General features: G+C 39.5%; 1 protein-coding gene across 3 annotated transcripts in view; it reads right to left on the reverse strand.

Annotated features, from left to right (window-relative positions):
* The window catches only part of LOC137831034 (probable apyrase 6), a 37662-nt gene extending 26560 nt beyond the window's left edge, over window positions 1-11102 (reverse strand). The window contains exons 1-4 of one of the 3 annotated variants that reach the window (XM_068638525.1): window positions 10977-11100; window positions 9904-10649; window positions 3014-3126; window positions 1721-1828 (exon numbers count right to left, since the gene is read on the reverse strand). In XM_068638525.1, coding sequence (XP_068494626.1) covers window positions 1721-1828; window positions 3014-3126; window positions 9904-10649; window positions 10977-11011 — 1002 coding nt within the window. In that variant the 5' untranslated portion in view covers window positions 11012-11100. Of the gene's footprint in view, window positions 1-1720; window positions 1829-3013; window positions 3127-9903; window positions 10650-10976 lie in introns of all 3 variants that reach the window. The other 2 variants (XM_068638524.1, XM_068638526.1) reach the window with 2 other exon arrangements.
* Between the last annotated feature and the right edge of the window lie 8383 nt (window positions 11103-19485).

The following is a 19485-nucleotide window of genomic DNA, read 5'->3' on the forward strand; positions in this document are numbered from 1 at the left end:
CCCAAAGAAAGTATATTTATGATTTTCTCAAAGAAGCAAGATTGATTATAGTAAGAAGTGGACTTTAAACCTAATTCAACCTCATAAAACCAGTTCATAAGGTGAGGTTTGCACTCACTTATATACTATGAAATGTCATTACCTATAGTCAATGTGAGATCTCCAACACACCCCTCCTCGTGCCGAGACCTACCAACTCGTGTGTGAAACTATATATTATAGGCGGTCCGATAGAGGTCTGGTAGCGGGTAGCACGATAGGCCCAACAAACTCTCACTAGGATAGACTCTAAAGGGCTCTGATACCATATTAAGAAGTGGACTTTAAGTCTAAATCAACCTCATAAAACCATCTTAAAAGATGAGGTTTGCACCCACTTATATACTATGAAATGTTCTTATCTCTAGTCGATGTGAGATCTCCAACAGATTGCAAGACCAGTGAAATTCCTATAGAACAAAACAATAGAATTGGGAGTGATGAAAGCAGTTCTAAGGTAAATAAAGGTCAATATCAAAGACTTGTGGGGAAGCTCATTTACTTAGCTGACATAGCTCACACTAGATCTGACATAGCCTATGTTGTGAGTGTAGTTAGTCAATTCATGCATGATATAAGGGAGAGACAAGTCTAGGATGGGAATTCTTGTTTAAGAGGAATGAAAAATAAAAAACAAAAGTGTATACTAATGCAGATGATGCAAGGTTTGTCACAAATAAGAAATCTACCTCAAGATATTGTTTGTTCTTGGGTGCAGATTTGCTGACTTGGAAAAGTAAGAAACAAAATGTTGTTTCAAGGTCTAGTGTAAAGGCTGAATTTCTAGCTATAGGACATGGGGTGTGTGAATTATTACAGTTGAGAATTATTCTAAATGATCTTAAAGTGGCATGTGAAGAGTCTATAATTCTTTATTGTGATAATAAGCTAGCTATTAGCATTGCTCACAATCTAGTTCAGCATGACAGAACAAAACACATAGAGATAGATCGACACTATAATAAAGAGAAACTGGATAGTGACCTTATCACTACTTATGTTATGTCCCATCTGGGCTTTAGTTCGCAGATCTATTACCAAAAGGTCTTCCCACTAAACGAGTTCATGATCTCCCATGCAAGCTGGGAATGATAAATATCCATTCATCAACTCAAGGGGGAGTGTTGTTAGTAGGATATTAAGAAGGAATACAATGGAAGAAAGGAAAGGTTGTTGTGTTGCAGATGAAAACAATGGGAGAAAGAAAGGGGTGTGGTTTGGCAGCAATGCAGGCTGCACATCAAATTACACAGACTCCTAAGGATTTTAGAGCACAGATACCATGTCAGAAAAACTGTTTCTAATATTATTCATAGAGGACCAATTGCTCTTAAATAGAATACAAAGACTTAATAACTGAATCCTAATTTATGATGGATATAATCTATCCCTAAAATTCAGGATCAATGTTCTTGTACAATAAATATAAAATATACTATTAGCCTATTAATCCCCCTAATTATGGAATGTAATTAAATCTCCTAATTATGTAATTTAAAACTGTACAAAGAAACATTAACTGTGGCATAAATCAAGGAATCCTGACAATATCAATAAAATAATTCTTTAGTTTTCGAGTGTTATACAAATTTGATATCAAGTACTAATATGCATCATCCAAAACATTTAAATTTAAAATAAACGTAACTGGTTTCAGACATCAGAAAAAGCTGAAAGGCACCTGACCCAGTTGTGGCAAACTCCAAGTATAAAGGTTGTATGTAACCCCAGACAATCTTATAGTCCGCAAAGAGTGAGCCAAATCTTTATTAAGTTTAGCTGATGTAACCTGCAAATATCAATATACAGATCGAAATGTATTCAGAAATTTACCAGATATGTCCATAGGAATAACTTAATTTTGAAAACTAAAAGGAAGTTTTAGTATTATAGAATAAACAAGGGAAAGTTGAGCTAAAAGGAGACTAAGATATCTCCAAAACAGAAAAGGAAAAATTAATATTAAAACAATAAAGAAATCAACAATGTAACTGGAATGGGTGACCTTTGATTAATATATAAAGCTAACACAAGGCTACAATCCTATATAAATATGATTTTACAAAGTTACCAGAGCTTTTCAATATACCAGAAACTACAGCTGACTAACAATTTACTTTCTAACAAAACCAAGGAAGTATCACCTGTACAAGAAAATGTATGCTAATAGGGATTCCCTACAAGAGTTTCTTAAACCATATTTGTAGTCCGGCGATACTTTTTCTGGTCCTCAGTGTCACATCATTTCAGTTTTGCTCCAATGATAAATAATTTCAGGCAAGTCACATACTTTAATATTTTTTATTATTACTTAAGTTTTAAATAAATTTTACTTAGGAGCATTTGTTTAGCTTTACTTGGATATTTGTGTTTTTATTCTAAAGGAATCCTTTCTTATAGAAAAATAAATTCTTAAGAGGAAGAAACCAGTGTGCCACATAGGATCTCTCCGAATGATAGATTTTTTCAGGATTTGGCTTCTTCAAGTTAAAGAACTCATTGAAACCACCACTAGAGATGTTCCAAAGACTAATTTCCTCTAAATGATTATGACAAAAAAATTACCTACATCTTAAAGTTTCCCTCCTATCTACTGAAAGGAACAATACAGAGTTTTGTTGGCCAAAAATATATCAAAGCAATAACATAATAATTTATGTACAGAAATTTAATCCAATCCCGGCACTGTCAATACAAAAAATTAAACACCCTTGACCTATCAACAAATTCTTAAGAATGTTAAATATTCTGATCCTCACCACTTATTCCTGGGCCTCTAAGATCTTTTCCTCATGGTCCATCATCAAGATTACAGAGGAGAAAAAACAACTAATGCCATTGCATCACATAAATGTACAACATGTTTACAAAAGAAAGCTCCACAATTTCCTTTGTGGACAAAAGAATTGACTTTTGATGCATATGGATTTATCTGTATATGAACAAAATGGTCATATATAGTGAATGAAAAAACCTGCAAAGAAGCCCCACCAAGTTCAACTATTCCAGTTGTTTCCTGAGGCTCGCGTCCCAAGTTTCCAAGAGCGTAATTTACAGCAACCCAAGAAAAGATGCCTTGTTCTTCCCCTATATTTAGATTATAAACTTAATCATTGACATGAATAACTTCATCTATAACAATATCAATAGTAAGAGACATAAAATCAGTAAAACATTCTTTTTCAAAATAATACAAAAGAAATAGTAGTCTTAAGTTACACTCTTATATAATTTATAAAATGGCATTGTGTGCCATTTATTTAGGTGGGTGTTTAGCATCAGTTCATGGCTATTTGTTTTCTAGTTGACACTCTTTCTATTTTACTTTCAAGAGAACTAGGATCCTGTTAGGATCCAAGAATTATAAAGAGAAGAAAAAAAAGGTTTTTATTGAATAGAAAGAAAAGAACAAGAAATAGGAGAGCACTCTCTCCTCCAAGGGTTTCCCCTTCACAAAGAGCTAAAGCTCAATCTACAAAAATATTACACACTCCCCCTCCCCCTCTCCTTCTTTCTTATTTATATCTAACTAGTAAATCAAGTAACTAACTCATGACTATTCTAATTCTAACTTACTCCTCCTCTCGGTGTATCCTAACAGATCCATTCTCCAATAGAATACATATATATACACCCAAACTAGAATCCATTTTCCAGCACTAAACAATATATTAGTATATCTCTTGAAAATCTTCAAGAAAAAATACGAGTAGCTAAAAGATTATAATTGCACTATTCAACACTTCCCTAAAGGCATCATATTAACATTCCCAACCTCACCAAAACCATAAAACTTGAACTACGTAAGGATATAAAGAATTATTTATTGATAAAAATCACACCAATTACATTTTAATCACCTCTATTTGTAATAAACAAACTCTTTAAAAAATAAGGAAATAAAACTGTTGAAATGAATACGAAGATTCCAAAAAAAAATCTCCTAATCACGACAAAAACATTGAGGGTATTTTTATCCTAATAATTCATTACTTACAACACTCCCTCTCATGTTAGCAAGTGAACATTGATCATTACCAACTTGCCTAAGAGATCCTAGAATCTGCAATGAGGAAGCCTCTTAATGGAAATGTCCACTATCTAAAATCCTTTAGGAACATGAGTTGTAACCACTAGACATTTGTCAAGATTATCTTTGATGAAGTGTCAGTCAATTTCAATAGGTGTGGTCCTATCATATTGTCCTGGACTATAGATGTTGTGTAATTAGGAGAAGATAATAATTTGTGAAGCTTCCATTTTCTATTAATTAGGACAGATTTGATATCATTTGGTGATTTGATTTTATTTGTATACTTTTAATTACCTATTATTTATTGCTTTAATTAGGTTGTAAATAGTCTATAGATTTATATTGTAATCACATTTGTAAATACATTCAATTTTTTTCTTTCAACTTGATACCAGAGCTTCCGATCCTGGGAGACTCTACTTCTGCATTTTTTCGTTGACCACCACCTTGCACCTTTGACCACTACAGGACAAACTTTTCGACGAGTTTTGTGAACAGGACTGCTACCATTAGAACCGGATTTCTCCAATCTGCAAAGCTCAGTTGGTTTTGCACTCTCGCGGTCTCCCTTAGTAAGACATCTAGCTCATGTTCCTTAACCATGAGTGGTAAGAATTCTAGTTTCTTATCCTTTAATACTTCTAGTACTGTGTATATCTACATTATAGACTCTAGTGCTACTGACCATATGACACCTCATTCCTCTTCTTTTTCATCCTACACTGCTTTATCTGGCAACCAACATATTATTATTGCTAATGATTCGAATATCCTCGTTACTAGTTGTGGTAACATAACATCTACCTTTAACATTCTTTTAAAAAATGTGTTTCATGTTCCCAAACTATCTAATAACCTTTTGTCTATTCATAAGGTTACCCAATATTTAAATTTTGCAATGATATTTTTTTTCATTCCCATTGTGTTTTCTAGGATCTTACCATGGGGAAGACGATTGGAATTGCTAAAGAGAAGGGCGGGTTATATTACTTACAACATGAAAATAAAGAGTGTGTCAGATGGCATGCACTCACTTCAACTCTTTAGTCAGACCCTAAATCTTGGTCATCCTCTCAAATATGGCTTCAACTCAAATGTCTTGGTCATCCTCCATTTAATACCCTAAAGTCTTTATTTCCTGTTTTATTAAAAAAGTGTTTGTTGAGTCTTTTCATTGTGATGTTTGTGAGTTTTCTAAACACCATCAGACAACCTTTCTTCCCAAGAATGATAGAAGTTCTAAACCTTTTGATCTTATTCATTCAGATGTATGGGGACCTTCACCTATTCTTAATACCTCGGGTGCAAAATGGTTTGTTTCATTTATTGATGATTGTACCCAAGTTACCAGGATATTCCTCATGACAAATAAGTTCGAAGTTTTTCACTTGTTTGTCAATTTTTACCGAATGGTTCAAACACAATTTGGAAACCCAATTAAGAGATTGTGTTCTGATAATGGAAGAGAATATGTGAACCAAAACCTGGAAAATGAAGTTGTTCATGAATTAACATGTTTGAACATTCCTCAACAAAATGGGGTTGCAAAAAGGAAAAATCGTCATCTCCTTGAGGTCACTAGAGCTTTACTCTTCTAAACGTCCGTTCTTAGATTTTATTGGAGAAATTGCCACTTATTTGATCAATAGATTACCCTCTCGGGTTCTAGAGAGCGTTAGTCTTGTTCAGCTTATAACCACATTCTATCCTTCTATTCCCATTATGACTAGTCTTCAGAGCGTGTCTTTGGTTGTCTTGCTTTTTTCCATGTTCATAGTTCTTATCGTGGTAAGTTAGATTCGCGAGTCATCAAAAGTGCCTTCATTAGTTATGCCTCCAACAAAAAGGAGTACAAATGTTATCACCCTCAAAGTCGTAAGTCTATGTCTCCAAGGATGTCACCTTTCATGAAACAAAGTCATTCTCTCATAGTTCTCAACTTTAAGGGGGGCAGTATTCAAGAAGTTGAGGTCCTTGAGTTGTCATATTTTCCTTTATTGCAGGATTTCACTATATGGAGCATGACAAAGACCATGCGCCAGCATCATTACCAAATAAGAATAATGAGGACAAATATTTTGGGAAACAATATCATCGAATGCAACAAGAACCCGTCCTTGTCGAACAACAACTTCAATTGTCCGAACCAGAGTAAGAACTCATACAATGAGACTCTTGAGGACACCTGAAATACCGTTTTTGAACCTAACCTAAATGATTTACCTATTGCCTTGAGAAAAGAAAAAATATTTTGTGACAAATATCCTATATCCCAATTTGTGTGTACAAAAAACTTTTTATGCAACACCAGAGTTTTCTTTCAGCTATTGATTTTATCATAAGCCTTAAAAGAGGAGAATCGGGTTCGAGCCATGAATGAAGAAATGGGTGCATTAAAGAATGAGACTTGGGAGATTATAGAGAGACCAAAGGATAAGAAGGCATTGGGTTGTAGGTATACAGTTAAGTATTAGTCTAATGGCACACTGGATCGGTATAAGGCAAGGTTGGTTGCAAAAGTGAGCACCCAAACCTATGGGATCAATTATGAGGAGACTTTAGCTCTAGTGGCAAAAATAAATACAGTCAGGATTATTCTCTCCTTGGCAACACACTTTGGTTGGGAGATGCATCAATTTGATGTTAAAAATGTCTTCTTGCATGGAAGCTTGGAGGAAGAAGTGTACATGGAGATTCCACCTGGTTATGGTGCCACTAATGAAGGGAATAAGGTGTGGTAGACTTAAGAAGGCCCTGTATGGTCTTAAACAATCACCTCATGTCGGGTTTGGAAGGTTTACTTAAGCTATGGTATCTTTGGGGTACCGGCAAAGCCAAGGTGACCATACTCTGTTCATAAAACATTCTCAGGATGGTAAATTCACTCTACTTTTGGTCTATGTACATTATATGATTATTACAGGTGATGATGAGATTGAAAAATAGACTTTGAGGGAGACTGGCAGCTCAATTTGAGATGAAGGATCTTGAGAAGTTGAAGTACTTCCTTGGGATAGAGGTTGCTTACTCTAGACAAGGCATTTTTGTTTCTCAAAGGAAATACATCATTGATCTCCTCAAAGAGACTGGTAAGTTAGGCTTTAAGAATTGAGCAAAATCATACGATTGGGAATGATGAGGAAAGCCCAAAGGTGGAGAAGACATAATATCAAAGACTTGTGGGAGAGCTCATCTATCTATCACACACTAGGCCAAACATCGCCTATGTAGTTAGTGTGGTTAGCCAATTCATGAATGATTCAAGAGAAAGGCACTTGTAGACAGTAAATAGAATTATTCAGTATTTAAAAGCCTCTCCGGGGAAAGGATTGCTATTCAAAAAAGGGAAAAATTTATCCATGAAAGTATATACTGATGTTGACTATGCAGGATCAATCGTTGATAGGAGATCCACCACGGGCTATTGCATGTTCTTGGGTGGAAATCTGGTGACATGGAGAAGCAAGAAACAAAATGTAGCTGCAAGATCAAGTGCAGAGGAAAACTTTAGATCCATGGTTCAAGGGGTTTGTGAACTATTATGGATGAAGATCATAATCGATGACCTCAAAGTAAAATATGAAGCTCCTAAGGGGACTGGCGTGTGATAATAAGTTTGCCATCAATACTGCACACAATCTAGTTCAACATGACCGAACAAAGCACATAGAGATAGACTGACATTTCATTAAGGAGAAGTTGGATAATGGTCTTATAGCCACCGAGTACATCCCTTCAAGACTCCAATTGGCAGATATGTCCACTAAAGGACTTCCCACAAAAGAGTTCAAAGATCTTACTTGCAAGCTAAGAATGATAGATATACATTCACAAACTGGGGGGGGCGGGGGGACTGTTGTGTAATTAGGAGATAATTATTCCATAATTAGTGAAGATTATGTTTTCTATTTATTATGACATATTTGATATCTTTTGGTGATTTAATTTGATTTGTATAGTTTTAATTACCTATTATAAATAGTCCATAAATTTAGATTGTAATCACATTTGTAAATACATTCAATCTTTTTCTTTCAACTCGCTATTTTTCATGTTTCCCAGTTCAAGAAAGATGTTGGACAGCATCTTGTGGACATAGACCTTCTATGAGTTGTAGGGTACCGAAGAAGGATATCAACCTCACATCTCAGACAATCAGACAATTACTCATAAGGGTGCAACAATTCACCAAGTTCTTGTGCATTGGCAAGGAAAATCTCCTAAGGAAGCTATTTAGGAAGATTCTTCCATTATCCAAGAGCAATTTCCGAAATTTAAATTGAGGACAAGGTTGTTTAGGAGGAGGTATTGTTAGGACCAGGTCAGAGCAACAACCTTTAAGGAAATAGGGTCTAAAGGTGTATTATAGAAGAAGAAATAAGGGGTAAAAGGGTATTAAGAGAGTTAGCTAATTCAGTTTTCCCAATAAATAGTGTCCATATTTAACACAATGGTAAACCTCCCTCGGGTAGAGAGGACACTTCTGAAAAATATTGTAAAACTTGCAGATTCCAGTTGAAAGGAGTACTCTCCGTTTAAGGCGTATTTGTATACCTTGGTTCTAGGCTTGTAAGGAGTTTTCAGTATTAGAGAGGAAATTCAGAATCTGTTTCTGTGTGATTAGGCTTAAACAATTCCAATCCTGAAGAGAGGATTCTAACAAAAACCTCAAACATAAACAAAAAAAAAAAATTGTTTTCACTTTAGACTTTAATTGTAATGCATAGTAAGTGCAACTGCCAACCAATCAGAGATATTCGTAAGTATGAACTAAAATAGATATTATAAAAATTAGCAAACTCACCATACTTATCATACATGACACTCTGCAGTGCATTATAATTAAATTCTCCATTTAACTTTTAGAAACAGTTGCTCCCTTTTCAAAAAGATATCAATGTTTTCTCTAATACCTTGAACCAAACCCCTTCTAGGTGACTAACCTGAAATTACACGTCCAACCATAACCAAACACACACTTTAGTTTCAATCTTAATGCACTGTTAGTATTTAGAATTTAAACTCTCAGCCAATGAAAAATTATCTTACCTATGGGTTGTAAAGTATATATTATAAAAGTTGAATCCATCCCCCAACTAAGTGACTCACCTAAAATTATGCATGCCCATAACCAAACAAGCATTCTTGAGTTCGATATTAATGCATTGTTAATCTAAAGAATTTTACACTTTCAAGTAAACAGAAATGCTACTTATTTATTACTTCTAAATTACTATACTCAAATATTGCAAAATTACCTAATTTTACACTAATTAAGAATGCTAGTTAAGTTCATTTAATGTTATTGATCTTATTCCAAATCACCCCAATCACAGGATAGTGTCCATATTTAACCACAATGGTATCTTTGAAATAATATCATTAAATAAGTTTGAATTATTTAAAATTTGTTTATTTTAAGCTCACTTAAACATGATTATTTTTTTCCTTATATTTAAGCCCATGGAAATTATATATTATAGAAGCCAATCAAACTCACCTTACGTAGCAATTTGTGATCAAAGTATATATTATAAAAGTCAACAAACTTTTTGTATATTACAATATGTGATTGAATAACACCGGAACTACATTGTTATTGCATTCTAATTAAATTCTCACCTTCCTTGAGTTCATGGAGATGTCCACCAATGTCCCACGGTTTTGCAACAGACTAATATGGTAAAGCCCAAAACTCACACAATGTCTAAACAATTCGACCTTGGATTCACTACATTAACTGTCAAACTCTTTGGTCTAACAAAAATTCTAAACTCAATTTAAAAGAAGTACATATTTTCTCAAATACATCGAACCAAACCCAAACTAACCTGAAACGACGCGCGCCCATTCATCCTTGAACAGGAACCCGGACACCTTCAAGGCCTGTCTGCAACATTCCAGAACCTTCTCTGCTTCCTCGGTGCCGAGCTCCTCGAGTTCCTCGGAGGCGGCGAGCCGCACGACGGTGTTCTTCCACTCCTTGCGAGGCACCTTGCCCTTGGCGAACCGAACAAGCTCGGCGACGGCGCCACGGAGGGCGTCGGGCGGGGCAGCGAAGCCGGGGGCGGCGGCGGCGGAGTGGGCGGCGGCGAGGAGGCCGAGGCCGGGGCCAAGAAAGTGGAAGACGGAGAGGCGGAGGGCGTCGGGGCCGGCGCGGAGGGCGAGGGCGAAGGAGGCGGGGCGAGAATCGGCGAATTTGGGGTTGGAGTGGATTTGGAGGGCGGTGGAGAAGAGGTAGAAGATGAAGGGAGCGGTGAAGAAGAGGAAGGCGAAGAAGTAGAGAAGGCATTTGGCGGTGTGGGGTTTGTGGGGATTTGGATTTGTGTGGGTGGAAGAAGAAGTGTAGAGGGAGATCATGCGAGGGTGCAGCTGAGTACGGTGGGGTGGAATGTAGGAAGGAGAAGAGGAAGGGGAGGAGGGAGAATGAGGTGAAGAAGGTCGAGGGCTTTTTGGGAAATTCATTGATGGTGGTTGCTCGGAGAAAGCGGTGGCGCTTTGGAATGGGATTGTGCAGGGTGGTGTTGGGGACGAACTGCAATGCAATTGGCTTAGGAGGAGGTTGAGAAGTTTTGACCTTCAAGAGCAAGTGTAGGTTGATTGAATGAGTAATGGTAACAACTTTCAAATTAATACTATTTTAATTTAATTATAATTATATATGTTTTTAGGCAGTAAAAAGTTTTGAAAATTTATTTATTTTTACTTTTAAAATATCTGTAAATATTATAGCATCATTTACATACTTTGATTGTAAATGTACTCTGTAGATAAAAAAAAAACCTTAGATTGTTGGCTGTAATACAAATATTTTTGGAATACTTTCAAATAATAATAATATGATAAACAAGTAAAATATAATTATAAAAATTATCTCATGTAAAAAAAAATGTTACTTGAACACCTGGAAATTGGATGGATCAGGATATAACTGCCCATGTGGATGTGCTGGAAAATCCGAAAAATTTTGAAAATTTTGTTACAGGTTTGAACATTTTGGGGTGCAGGTTAACTTTCTCCACTTCTCTTCCATCTTAGGTGTTATCTTCTACTCCATCATTTGTTCAGTCCTTTTCTCGAGCTTTTATTCGAGCCTCTCATTCAGCATTTGTTCCAGAATTTGTCTCTTCTCCACCTTTTATTTCACCATTTCTCGTTCGTTCGTTCTCATTCGTTCTCATCGGGTTGTGGAAATAGGAATTATGCATCTTTTTTTACGGTGGTTGGGTGGCGCTATTGAGTCTTACATTGGAAGTGTTGTATTAGGTCTCATCAAAAGTAATACATTTTCTATTCATTGGTTTATTAAGTGAATGATTGACCTTCTTTGATTTTTGTTGGGTGATGAATGTGTTTAGTTTCACCAAAGATAATACATTTTTAGGAAATTTGAAGTTAATTTTCTTGTTGGTTGGGGGGCATGAGGTGGGGAAAAAGTCAATTAAATGAGGTGTTTGGAGGTCATTAGGGTATGGTAGTGTCAATTTAGAGAGTGTTAGTATGTGATGACCCTGGTAGAAAGATGTGGTGATTCACATTACTCTTCTTGCACAAACCCAGTGAAGATTTTTCTGAAAATTTGAAGTTAGTGTTCCTATTGGTTGGGGTGGGGCATGATGTGGGGAGAAAGTCAGTTAAATGAGGTGTTTGAAGGTCATGAGGGTATGGCAGTGTCAACTTAGAGAGTGACAGTATGTGGTGACCCTAGTAGGAATATGTGGTAACCCACATTACTCTTCCTGCACAGACTCAATGAAGATTTTCTGGAAATTTCAAGTTAGTGTTCCTGATGGTTGGGGTGGGGCATGAGGTGGGGAGAAAGTCAGTTAAATGAGGTGTTTGAAGGTCATGAGGGTATGACAGTGTCAACTTAGAGAGTGGCAGTATGTGGTGACCCTAGTAAGAATATGTGATAACCCCCATTACTCTTTCTGCATAGACCCAATGAAGATTTTTCTGGAAATTTCAAGTTAGTGTTCTTGTTATTTGCCATGTGGTGACCCAAAGTCAATTTCTTGCACACATTTACAAATTTCGTTATTTTGGTTATTTTTTTCAAGGTTTAGGGTTGAAAAGAAGTTAGTGAATTTGTTATTATTGTTGTATTGTAATGAATTGGTTGATATACTTTGTTTCGGACAATTTTGAAATGGCTTCTTCAAATGGGAAAGTATGACAGTGAAAAGTTTGATCATGAAGAAAGGAAAATAAAGGTTTCATTGATTATATTACTAGGTTTCTAATAGTTAATTTTGAAATTGTGAAATTATATTGGATTTAAACATTTGTCTTCCATAGTTATCTTGTAGATTCGAGTAACACTCAACATATTGTGGAAATCAATAGAAATTTGATGTCATTGCATCGCCAAAGAATAAAGGCAACCCCTTTTAAGTGGATGCTCCAATTAGAAGATGAATTAGACATATCAAGTTCTGTTCTTCACAAATTAATTAGTAAGTGCAGTGTTGATGATAATTGTTTTAGGATAAGACAACATTTAGTGTCTTTTAAGGTTGTCGATGTGTGTTTCGCCCTGGGGTTGCGAGTGGTGGGTGAACTGTTATATTTGGAGGATGATGGTGGTGGGTTAGTGAATGAGGTATTTGGTAGAGAGGACATAAAACACCTGAACCTGAACACCTGAACCTGCAAAGACAAAGGGGCACCTAGAGGTCGTTTGCACTCTGACGCTCAAGTTAATACTAGGACTAGGAAACACCAAAACTCTTAGCTCGTAAAAACCCTCGTAAATTGTGCATGTATCGCGCAAATGTTGTGTACCTTATTAGGTTTGTTACTACCCTTTATATACTCTAGGGTTTTCATAGTTTCCGCCACCCGCATTTAGGGTTTCTGAGGGTATGCCTTAGCGCCACTATCGCCCACTCTTAGGGCAATCTAGCGCGTAAAGCTCCCTTACTGAAGTGCAACCTCTGACGGAATGACCACCTGGGTACCAACTTGTGCACCTAATCTCTAGGGCCATTCGTCCTGGGGGTGCCCTAGCTGTTCACGTGCCACGCATGCAGCCTACCCCTGGGATGCAACCCTAATGGGCCTTAGTGCTTCCAGTGGTTCTTTGCTTGTGTCGCGCCTAAATGTGCTATTCACACCACATGCACGGACCCCTCGTGATCAGGCTTCCCCTACTGATAACTGGTGTGTAGTCCGGGATCCACCTCTCGTGGCCCAGCTCTGTTGTTTAACTCACCGATGCCCAATGTCACATCGCCCTCACTCTGTTGTCAAGGACACATCAGCACATCCTGGTGATCGACGTCTGACCACTCTTCGGCACCTTGGCTCGCGTCGCTCGCGAGACACTGGCCCATGCTGCTCGTGGGACCCAGCTTACGTGGCCCACCATTACTAGAAGTCAACGACGTCCGAGGACTGGTCGGTACATAAGCCCCCTAATCTCGAGTTGTTAAATTGTTCAGCGAAGAGACTAAGTCCTCACCCGTGGCGACCTACGTGGCTCTGTGTGACGGGAGGTGAACAGTGCACCGAAGTGACACTTCTCTGTGCCCGTTTTAATCTGCACACACGTGTCTAGATCAACGACCAGAACTTAACGCCGCTTGCACTCCTTCGTTTACGTTAAGCATTCAAAAACATGCGCTTCGTCACTGTTCCATCACTTTCTCTGAAACTTCTTCGATCGTTTATATTCTCTTCGAAAGTTCTCACCTTTCCAACTTCAAAACTCAGAACTTCCACCCCACTTCGATCTAAAGGTATGATCTTCATTCATTGATTGCCCTTCTCTTACGATTCCGCTGCTCACACATGCGATAAACTGCTCTAGGACTGTTTAAATTTCTGCATTTGGGTTTTCTCTATTTTTTCTCTATTCCTTTGTTTTTCTGGGTCTCTTCGAGTCGCTCCATCGCCTTCCACTAAACCCTTGTTTCTTCCTTTTTCTTTTTCTCTTTTTCAGCTTTCTCCTTGAAATGGCTCGAATAAAAACCACCTCCAACCCTCCTCCCAGCGTAGATTACAAAGCTCTCTACCCTTGGGCTTCCGCTGAACTCCTCGTCGAGACCTCCACTCTTACCTCCAGTGAGGATGTGAGGAAGCACTGGGATAACGAACCTGATTGCAAGGGATGGGTGTTTGGCAGAGAGAGTGACGACTATGTCTCGGTTCGTCCTTGCGCAAAGGGCGAACTCGTGGGCGCGGATGATCGCGCCAACGAAGGAGAGCCTTTCTTCTTCCTTTACTCCACCATTTTTGAACGGATTAAGCTTTGCCTCCCACTCATGGGCTTCGAGAGGGCACTGCTGACGGACATTAACGTGGCCCCTGCCCAGCTGCATCCCAACAGTTGGGCGTTCATGAGGGCGTTCGCCATATTATGCAACCACTTTGGGCACCCTCCCTCCGTCGATGTCTTCCTCCACTTCTTCGAGGCTAAGAGCCCCGAGAAGAACCTCTAGGTGAGCTTCAGTGGCGTGGCGGGGAGAGTCCTCCTCACACTCTTCCAACAATCCTATAAGGGCTTCAAAGGGAAGTTCTTTAGGGTGTGTTGCACCGAACACGGCCCCACCTTACTGGATGGGTTTCCCTTTACTGGGTGGGGAAGTTGAAGCTAAAAAATCCCAAGACCCTCGAAGAACTGGCCCCTCCCTATCGCGAATTGTGTCAGGTCCTTGCAAGCCTAGGAGTAGTGTTCAACACTGCCCAACTGATCAAGCACGAGTTCAGCTCTTGGGGCCTCAAGGGCTATATTGATTTGTTTCTACTTCTTTCTTCACTTCATTGTGCATATCTGTTACCAACCTTTTATGCTTGTATATTCTGTTTCTTCATGCTTATGCATTTACTGGCCTACTACTGTGGCTCTTGTATTCTCTGGTTGATGACTATGTGTTGTTATCTTCTCATGTATTCTTATCTTGGTGTAGGTATGGTACTGAACGAGGAGAAAAGGGCTAGGCTGGCTGATACGCTTGCGCGCCGCAAGGGGCACTCAGTGGTGCGGGTGCCTCAGCCCCTTCTGCTCCTATTGCAGTAGTCCCTCTTGCCGCTGCCCAGGCCTCGCCTACTCTAGTCCCCCTTGAGAAGAACAAAGGGGTGGTGGAGATTGACTCAGAGGACGAGGACACTAGGGAGGGTGTCGTCTTCAAGAGGCGAAGGGTGGTCGCAACGACGACCTCACACTCTGCAACCAATAGCCTTCTCACCTCATTCATGGAGCATGCCCTCAGTGCCTCCTCCCCCCGCGAACTTCTCGCGCTTGAGGGTGGTAGGGAGAGTGCCCCCAGAAATGACCAAACATCACCCGCTCCTGAGCTACCCGCTGTCCTCCAATACGCCCTCAAGAGCTTCCAAGAGAGAGGAGCAACGGAGGCTTTGGACGAAGACGCGCTGCGGGAACATATGGGCCATGGCCTTGGTGAGTTCCTCGTCAACTCCAGCGCTCTCGCGGGTGAGGTGGAGGCGAGGATGAGGGAGGAACTTGCCCTAATGGAGGCAAAGATGAAGGAAGAGCTTGCCCAACAGGCTCGGGTCTTTGCCATTGGTGAAACCGCCCTGACCCAAAAGTTGAGCAGCCTGCCCCAATCAAAAAAAGATACCAAGAGGCAACTCTTCGACAAGGGTTAGGAGGCTTTCCAGCTGGAAGCAAAGATTCTGCCCCTTCGCACCAAGGTGATCAAGCTGGAAGAACAGGCGGAGGAAACCAAGGCAAAGATGGCTAAGCTTGAAGAGAGGGCCACCAACCAAGAGGTGCAACTTGGCCGATTGGAGGGTGAACTTTCCCAACAGGCTGAAACCTTCAAGAAGACCGAGGCGGAGCTTGTACCGCCCTGGTAGTCGGAAGTGATGACGTGGCATCAAGCTATTGTATAGGCGTATTGACGAGACGCCTTGCTGGCAGAAGGGAAGGAAGTCGGGGGGCTCGTGAAGTCGCCAGTTATTAAGTTGGCGTGCTCCGATCTCCAGCACACCAGAACCGGCGGTCACCGGGTTAAAGATGAAGTCGCCAGATGTAAACTCAGGCGACCAAGTGATTAGAGATCGCCGGAGCAAGCACATCGCCGAAGATGAAGGTGGTGCAGATTATGAAGGCGGCCGGCGAGACCACAGGGAAGGTGTGTACGAAGGCACCCTAGCTCGCCAATCCAGTAGAGATTGCACTCCAGGACAGCTATGCACTGAGTAGTATCATGCATAAGTAACTTAGCTAAAGGTGAGTCAGAAGCAGCGCTCAAGTCAAGGAGGCTCCAGATGATGGCACGTGTACAGCTGGATGCGAGCCACGTGTCCAGATGTGTAACTGCCAGGAGAGAGAAAGGGCCCCCTACGGCTCTTGTAGGTAGTCTTTCAAGAAACCGCCTTTTACCAGTTCATCTAACTAGAATCCCAACGCCAGACAACTGTGTGGGTTATGGCCAATGACTTGGTGGAACTCGCACCAAGCGCTATTACTGGGCCCCAACCTCTTATCGGTCTTCGGTGGGCGCTTTAGTCTGTTGGCCAATCAAGGATGGTGATCAGCTCCTTAAGGCCCACCCAGAAATTGTGTTTGGGTGGGGTATTCTCTCTCGTGCGTGCCCTGGTTTGGGGCTTCCTTGCTTCATACGACGGCTGTGCTCTTGGGGCCTTCTTCTCTGTCGTGGCCTCATGTACCCTTAAGGGCTGAGGACGACTTGTTCCCCGAGGTCGGACAGGGACAACACTACCGCGTTTTTCTGTGACCCGATCCTCTGCGACGATGTGTGCCACAGCCCGACGCCTGATTTCACAAAACGTCTTTGGTCAACATCTTATCAGCAAGTCGCTGAAGGGTCCTGGCAGCTCCCCTTTAGTGAAGGCGTGCACCGTCATGGCTTCATCCTTGGTGTGTAGTTTCACCACTTGTACTCTAAACCTATTTAAGAACTCTTTCAATGACTCTCCCTGGTATTGCCTTACATCAAAGAGATCGAAAGAGATTGAAGGGGGAGCCCGATTGACAATGTACTGCTCTCTAAACAGCGTTGAGAATTTATCGAACGAAGTAATGTGTCCGTTAGGGAGACTGATGAACCAGTCCAATGTTGCGCCTGCCAGCGTGCCCATGAATAACTTACAGTACACAGCGTCAGAGCCTCCTGAAAGCATCATCTAGGTGTGGAACGTTGTGATATGCGCCTCTGGGTCCTCTACACCTGTAAAGGTGACCTTCGGGCCCATGGACGTGGTTGGTATCACAATGTCCATGATCACCTGAGAGAACGGCATGGGGCAAGCCCTAACTGGTAGGGGCGGGGCTCGCTCATCCACGGTGCGCTCTCCTACGTTTTGCAAATTCTTGTGCAGTTTCTCATTGGTTTTGCGCAACTCTTCATTGTTCGCTTGCGATGTGGCCAGATCAACTTGGAAGCAATCCTAGTCGACTCTGGATGCTGCTACCGCCTCCTGATGGGCGAATATGGTCTCTATGAGTTGTTACATCTCCTGAGGGCGCAACAGATCCTTACCTCGTGCTTCTCATGTTGTTGGTGGCTCTCAACACAATTGTGAATGGGACCTAGTTTTATTGAGCCCCACGGTGAGCGCCAAATGTTCTCGCCGGTTGACTTGGTTGCTGGTTGACTCTAACAGCAACCGCAGGCCCCGCATGTCTCCTCCTTCAGTCGAACTTCCTTGGGTTGAAGAACGCTTTCCTGCAAAGACAAAGGGCGCCCTTACGATCGTTTGCACTCTAACGCTGAAGTCAGTAAGGGCTAAAGATACAGTAATGTGCGTAAAGCAGTTTCAGTCTTAGAAACGACATACCTTGCTAGGGTTCTTACCACCCTCTTTATAGATTGTATCTAGGGTTGCTTATGTGATGCTCACACGTCTCTCAGTGGGCTTAGGGTTCCTAGGAGAATTTCCCTTATGCCGCTATTACACAATCTTAGCGTAATATGGCGCATAGGACTTCCCTTTTAGGGAGTGCATAGACCTAACAACATAGTTGTCAGGGTACCTACTCATGTACCAGCGTTGCGGCATCATCTGTTATGTGGGTGCCCTAAGTATTCACGTGTCATGCATGCAGTTTTTCCCTGGAAACCCTAACCCTAATGGGCCTTAGCACCTCCAAGGAACACTTGCTTGTGTCGTACCCGAATGTACCATATACATCCCATGCATGATCCTCTCATGACTTAGGTCTTTTTGGTATCTGGGTGTTAACTTTATGTTAACTCATACTATTTGTGGAACCTAGCTTACGTGACCCACTATTGCTATCAGTCCACCGATGTCCGATGTCTTTCTCTGGTGTCGATGATCGAGGTCTTGGCCAGTACACTAACTATAAACCTTAACCATATATGTAAATCATATTTCATTTTCAATTAATTTTAATGATAATGGTAAAATTGTAATCTTACTTTTTTTTTAATTAAAAAAATTATTTATCAATCGTACCCGTCACATCACATGCACATTTTTTTCTCATTTTCCTTCACTTTACACTATATTTCCCTTAATCCAAACAATCTCACTTTTTACTATATTTTCCTTAATCAAAACAACCTCATTTTCTCCTCAAATTCATCCATTTCCTCTTCGTCAAATCTATCTTCAAATTCATAAAAAGCATACATGATCATTTTATCTATTAATTTTATTAAAAGTTTTTTTTTTTTTTCAATTGTATCACATTTAATACTTAAAAGCTTAATAGCTCTTAACTTGTTTTCAAGTACCTTGGAAAAAATAAGCTACTTTATATTCTATTATAGTTTTAACTTTTAAATTCTCTCTTGAAACCTTTTTTATCTCAAATTATTAAATGTTTTCTTTTGAATTGTTCTATATTTAGTTTATTTTATTAATTAATTTTATCTAACCATCTAAGTATATATTTTTTGTTATAGATTGGTTAGTTGATTTCTCAAGTAGATGCATTGGACGCATCTATATGAAAAGTATAAACAGCTATTGTTTGTTAATGAAAACAATAAGTAATCATATCTACATATATAATTTTTAAATAACATCAACTATTTAAAAAAACTAGAAATTCTAGTAAACACAATAACATAATGTATAAACTTATTTTCAACTAAATTTTATTAGTGTTGCTTAATGCTAAGAAGGGTGGTTGGATTTTTGGAATTTAATTTTTTTTTAGTGTCTTAGAGAGCTACCAATTAAAGAATGTTCTTCTGGTTTATTCTTGTGAATTTCTTTGTCTTTTATTTTTATTTTCATGAGTTTGATCTATTCCATGTTTTTATATTTTTTTTAGTTTTATATTATTTTTCATGTGATAACACATTATAAAATATTATAACATAAATGTATAAACTCATTTTCAACTAAATTTTTAAGTAAAAATACTAAGAGAAAGATAAAACATTGGATGATATGTGAAATTTTTTATAACAGATCAACAGATATTTTTTCACCGTGAAGAACATAGAAAA

This window comes from Phaseolus vulgaris, chromosome 6 (assembly GCF_000499845.2).
Source record: "Phaseolus vulgaris cultivar G19833 chromosome 6, P. vulgaris v2.0, whole genome shotgun sequence".
NCBI classification, from domain to species: Eukaryota; Viridiplantae; Streptophyta; class Magnoliopsida; order Fabales; family Fabaceae; genus Phaseolus; species Phaseolus vulgaris.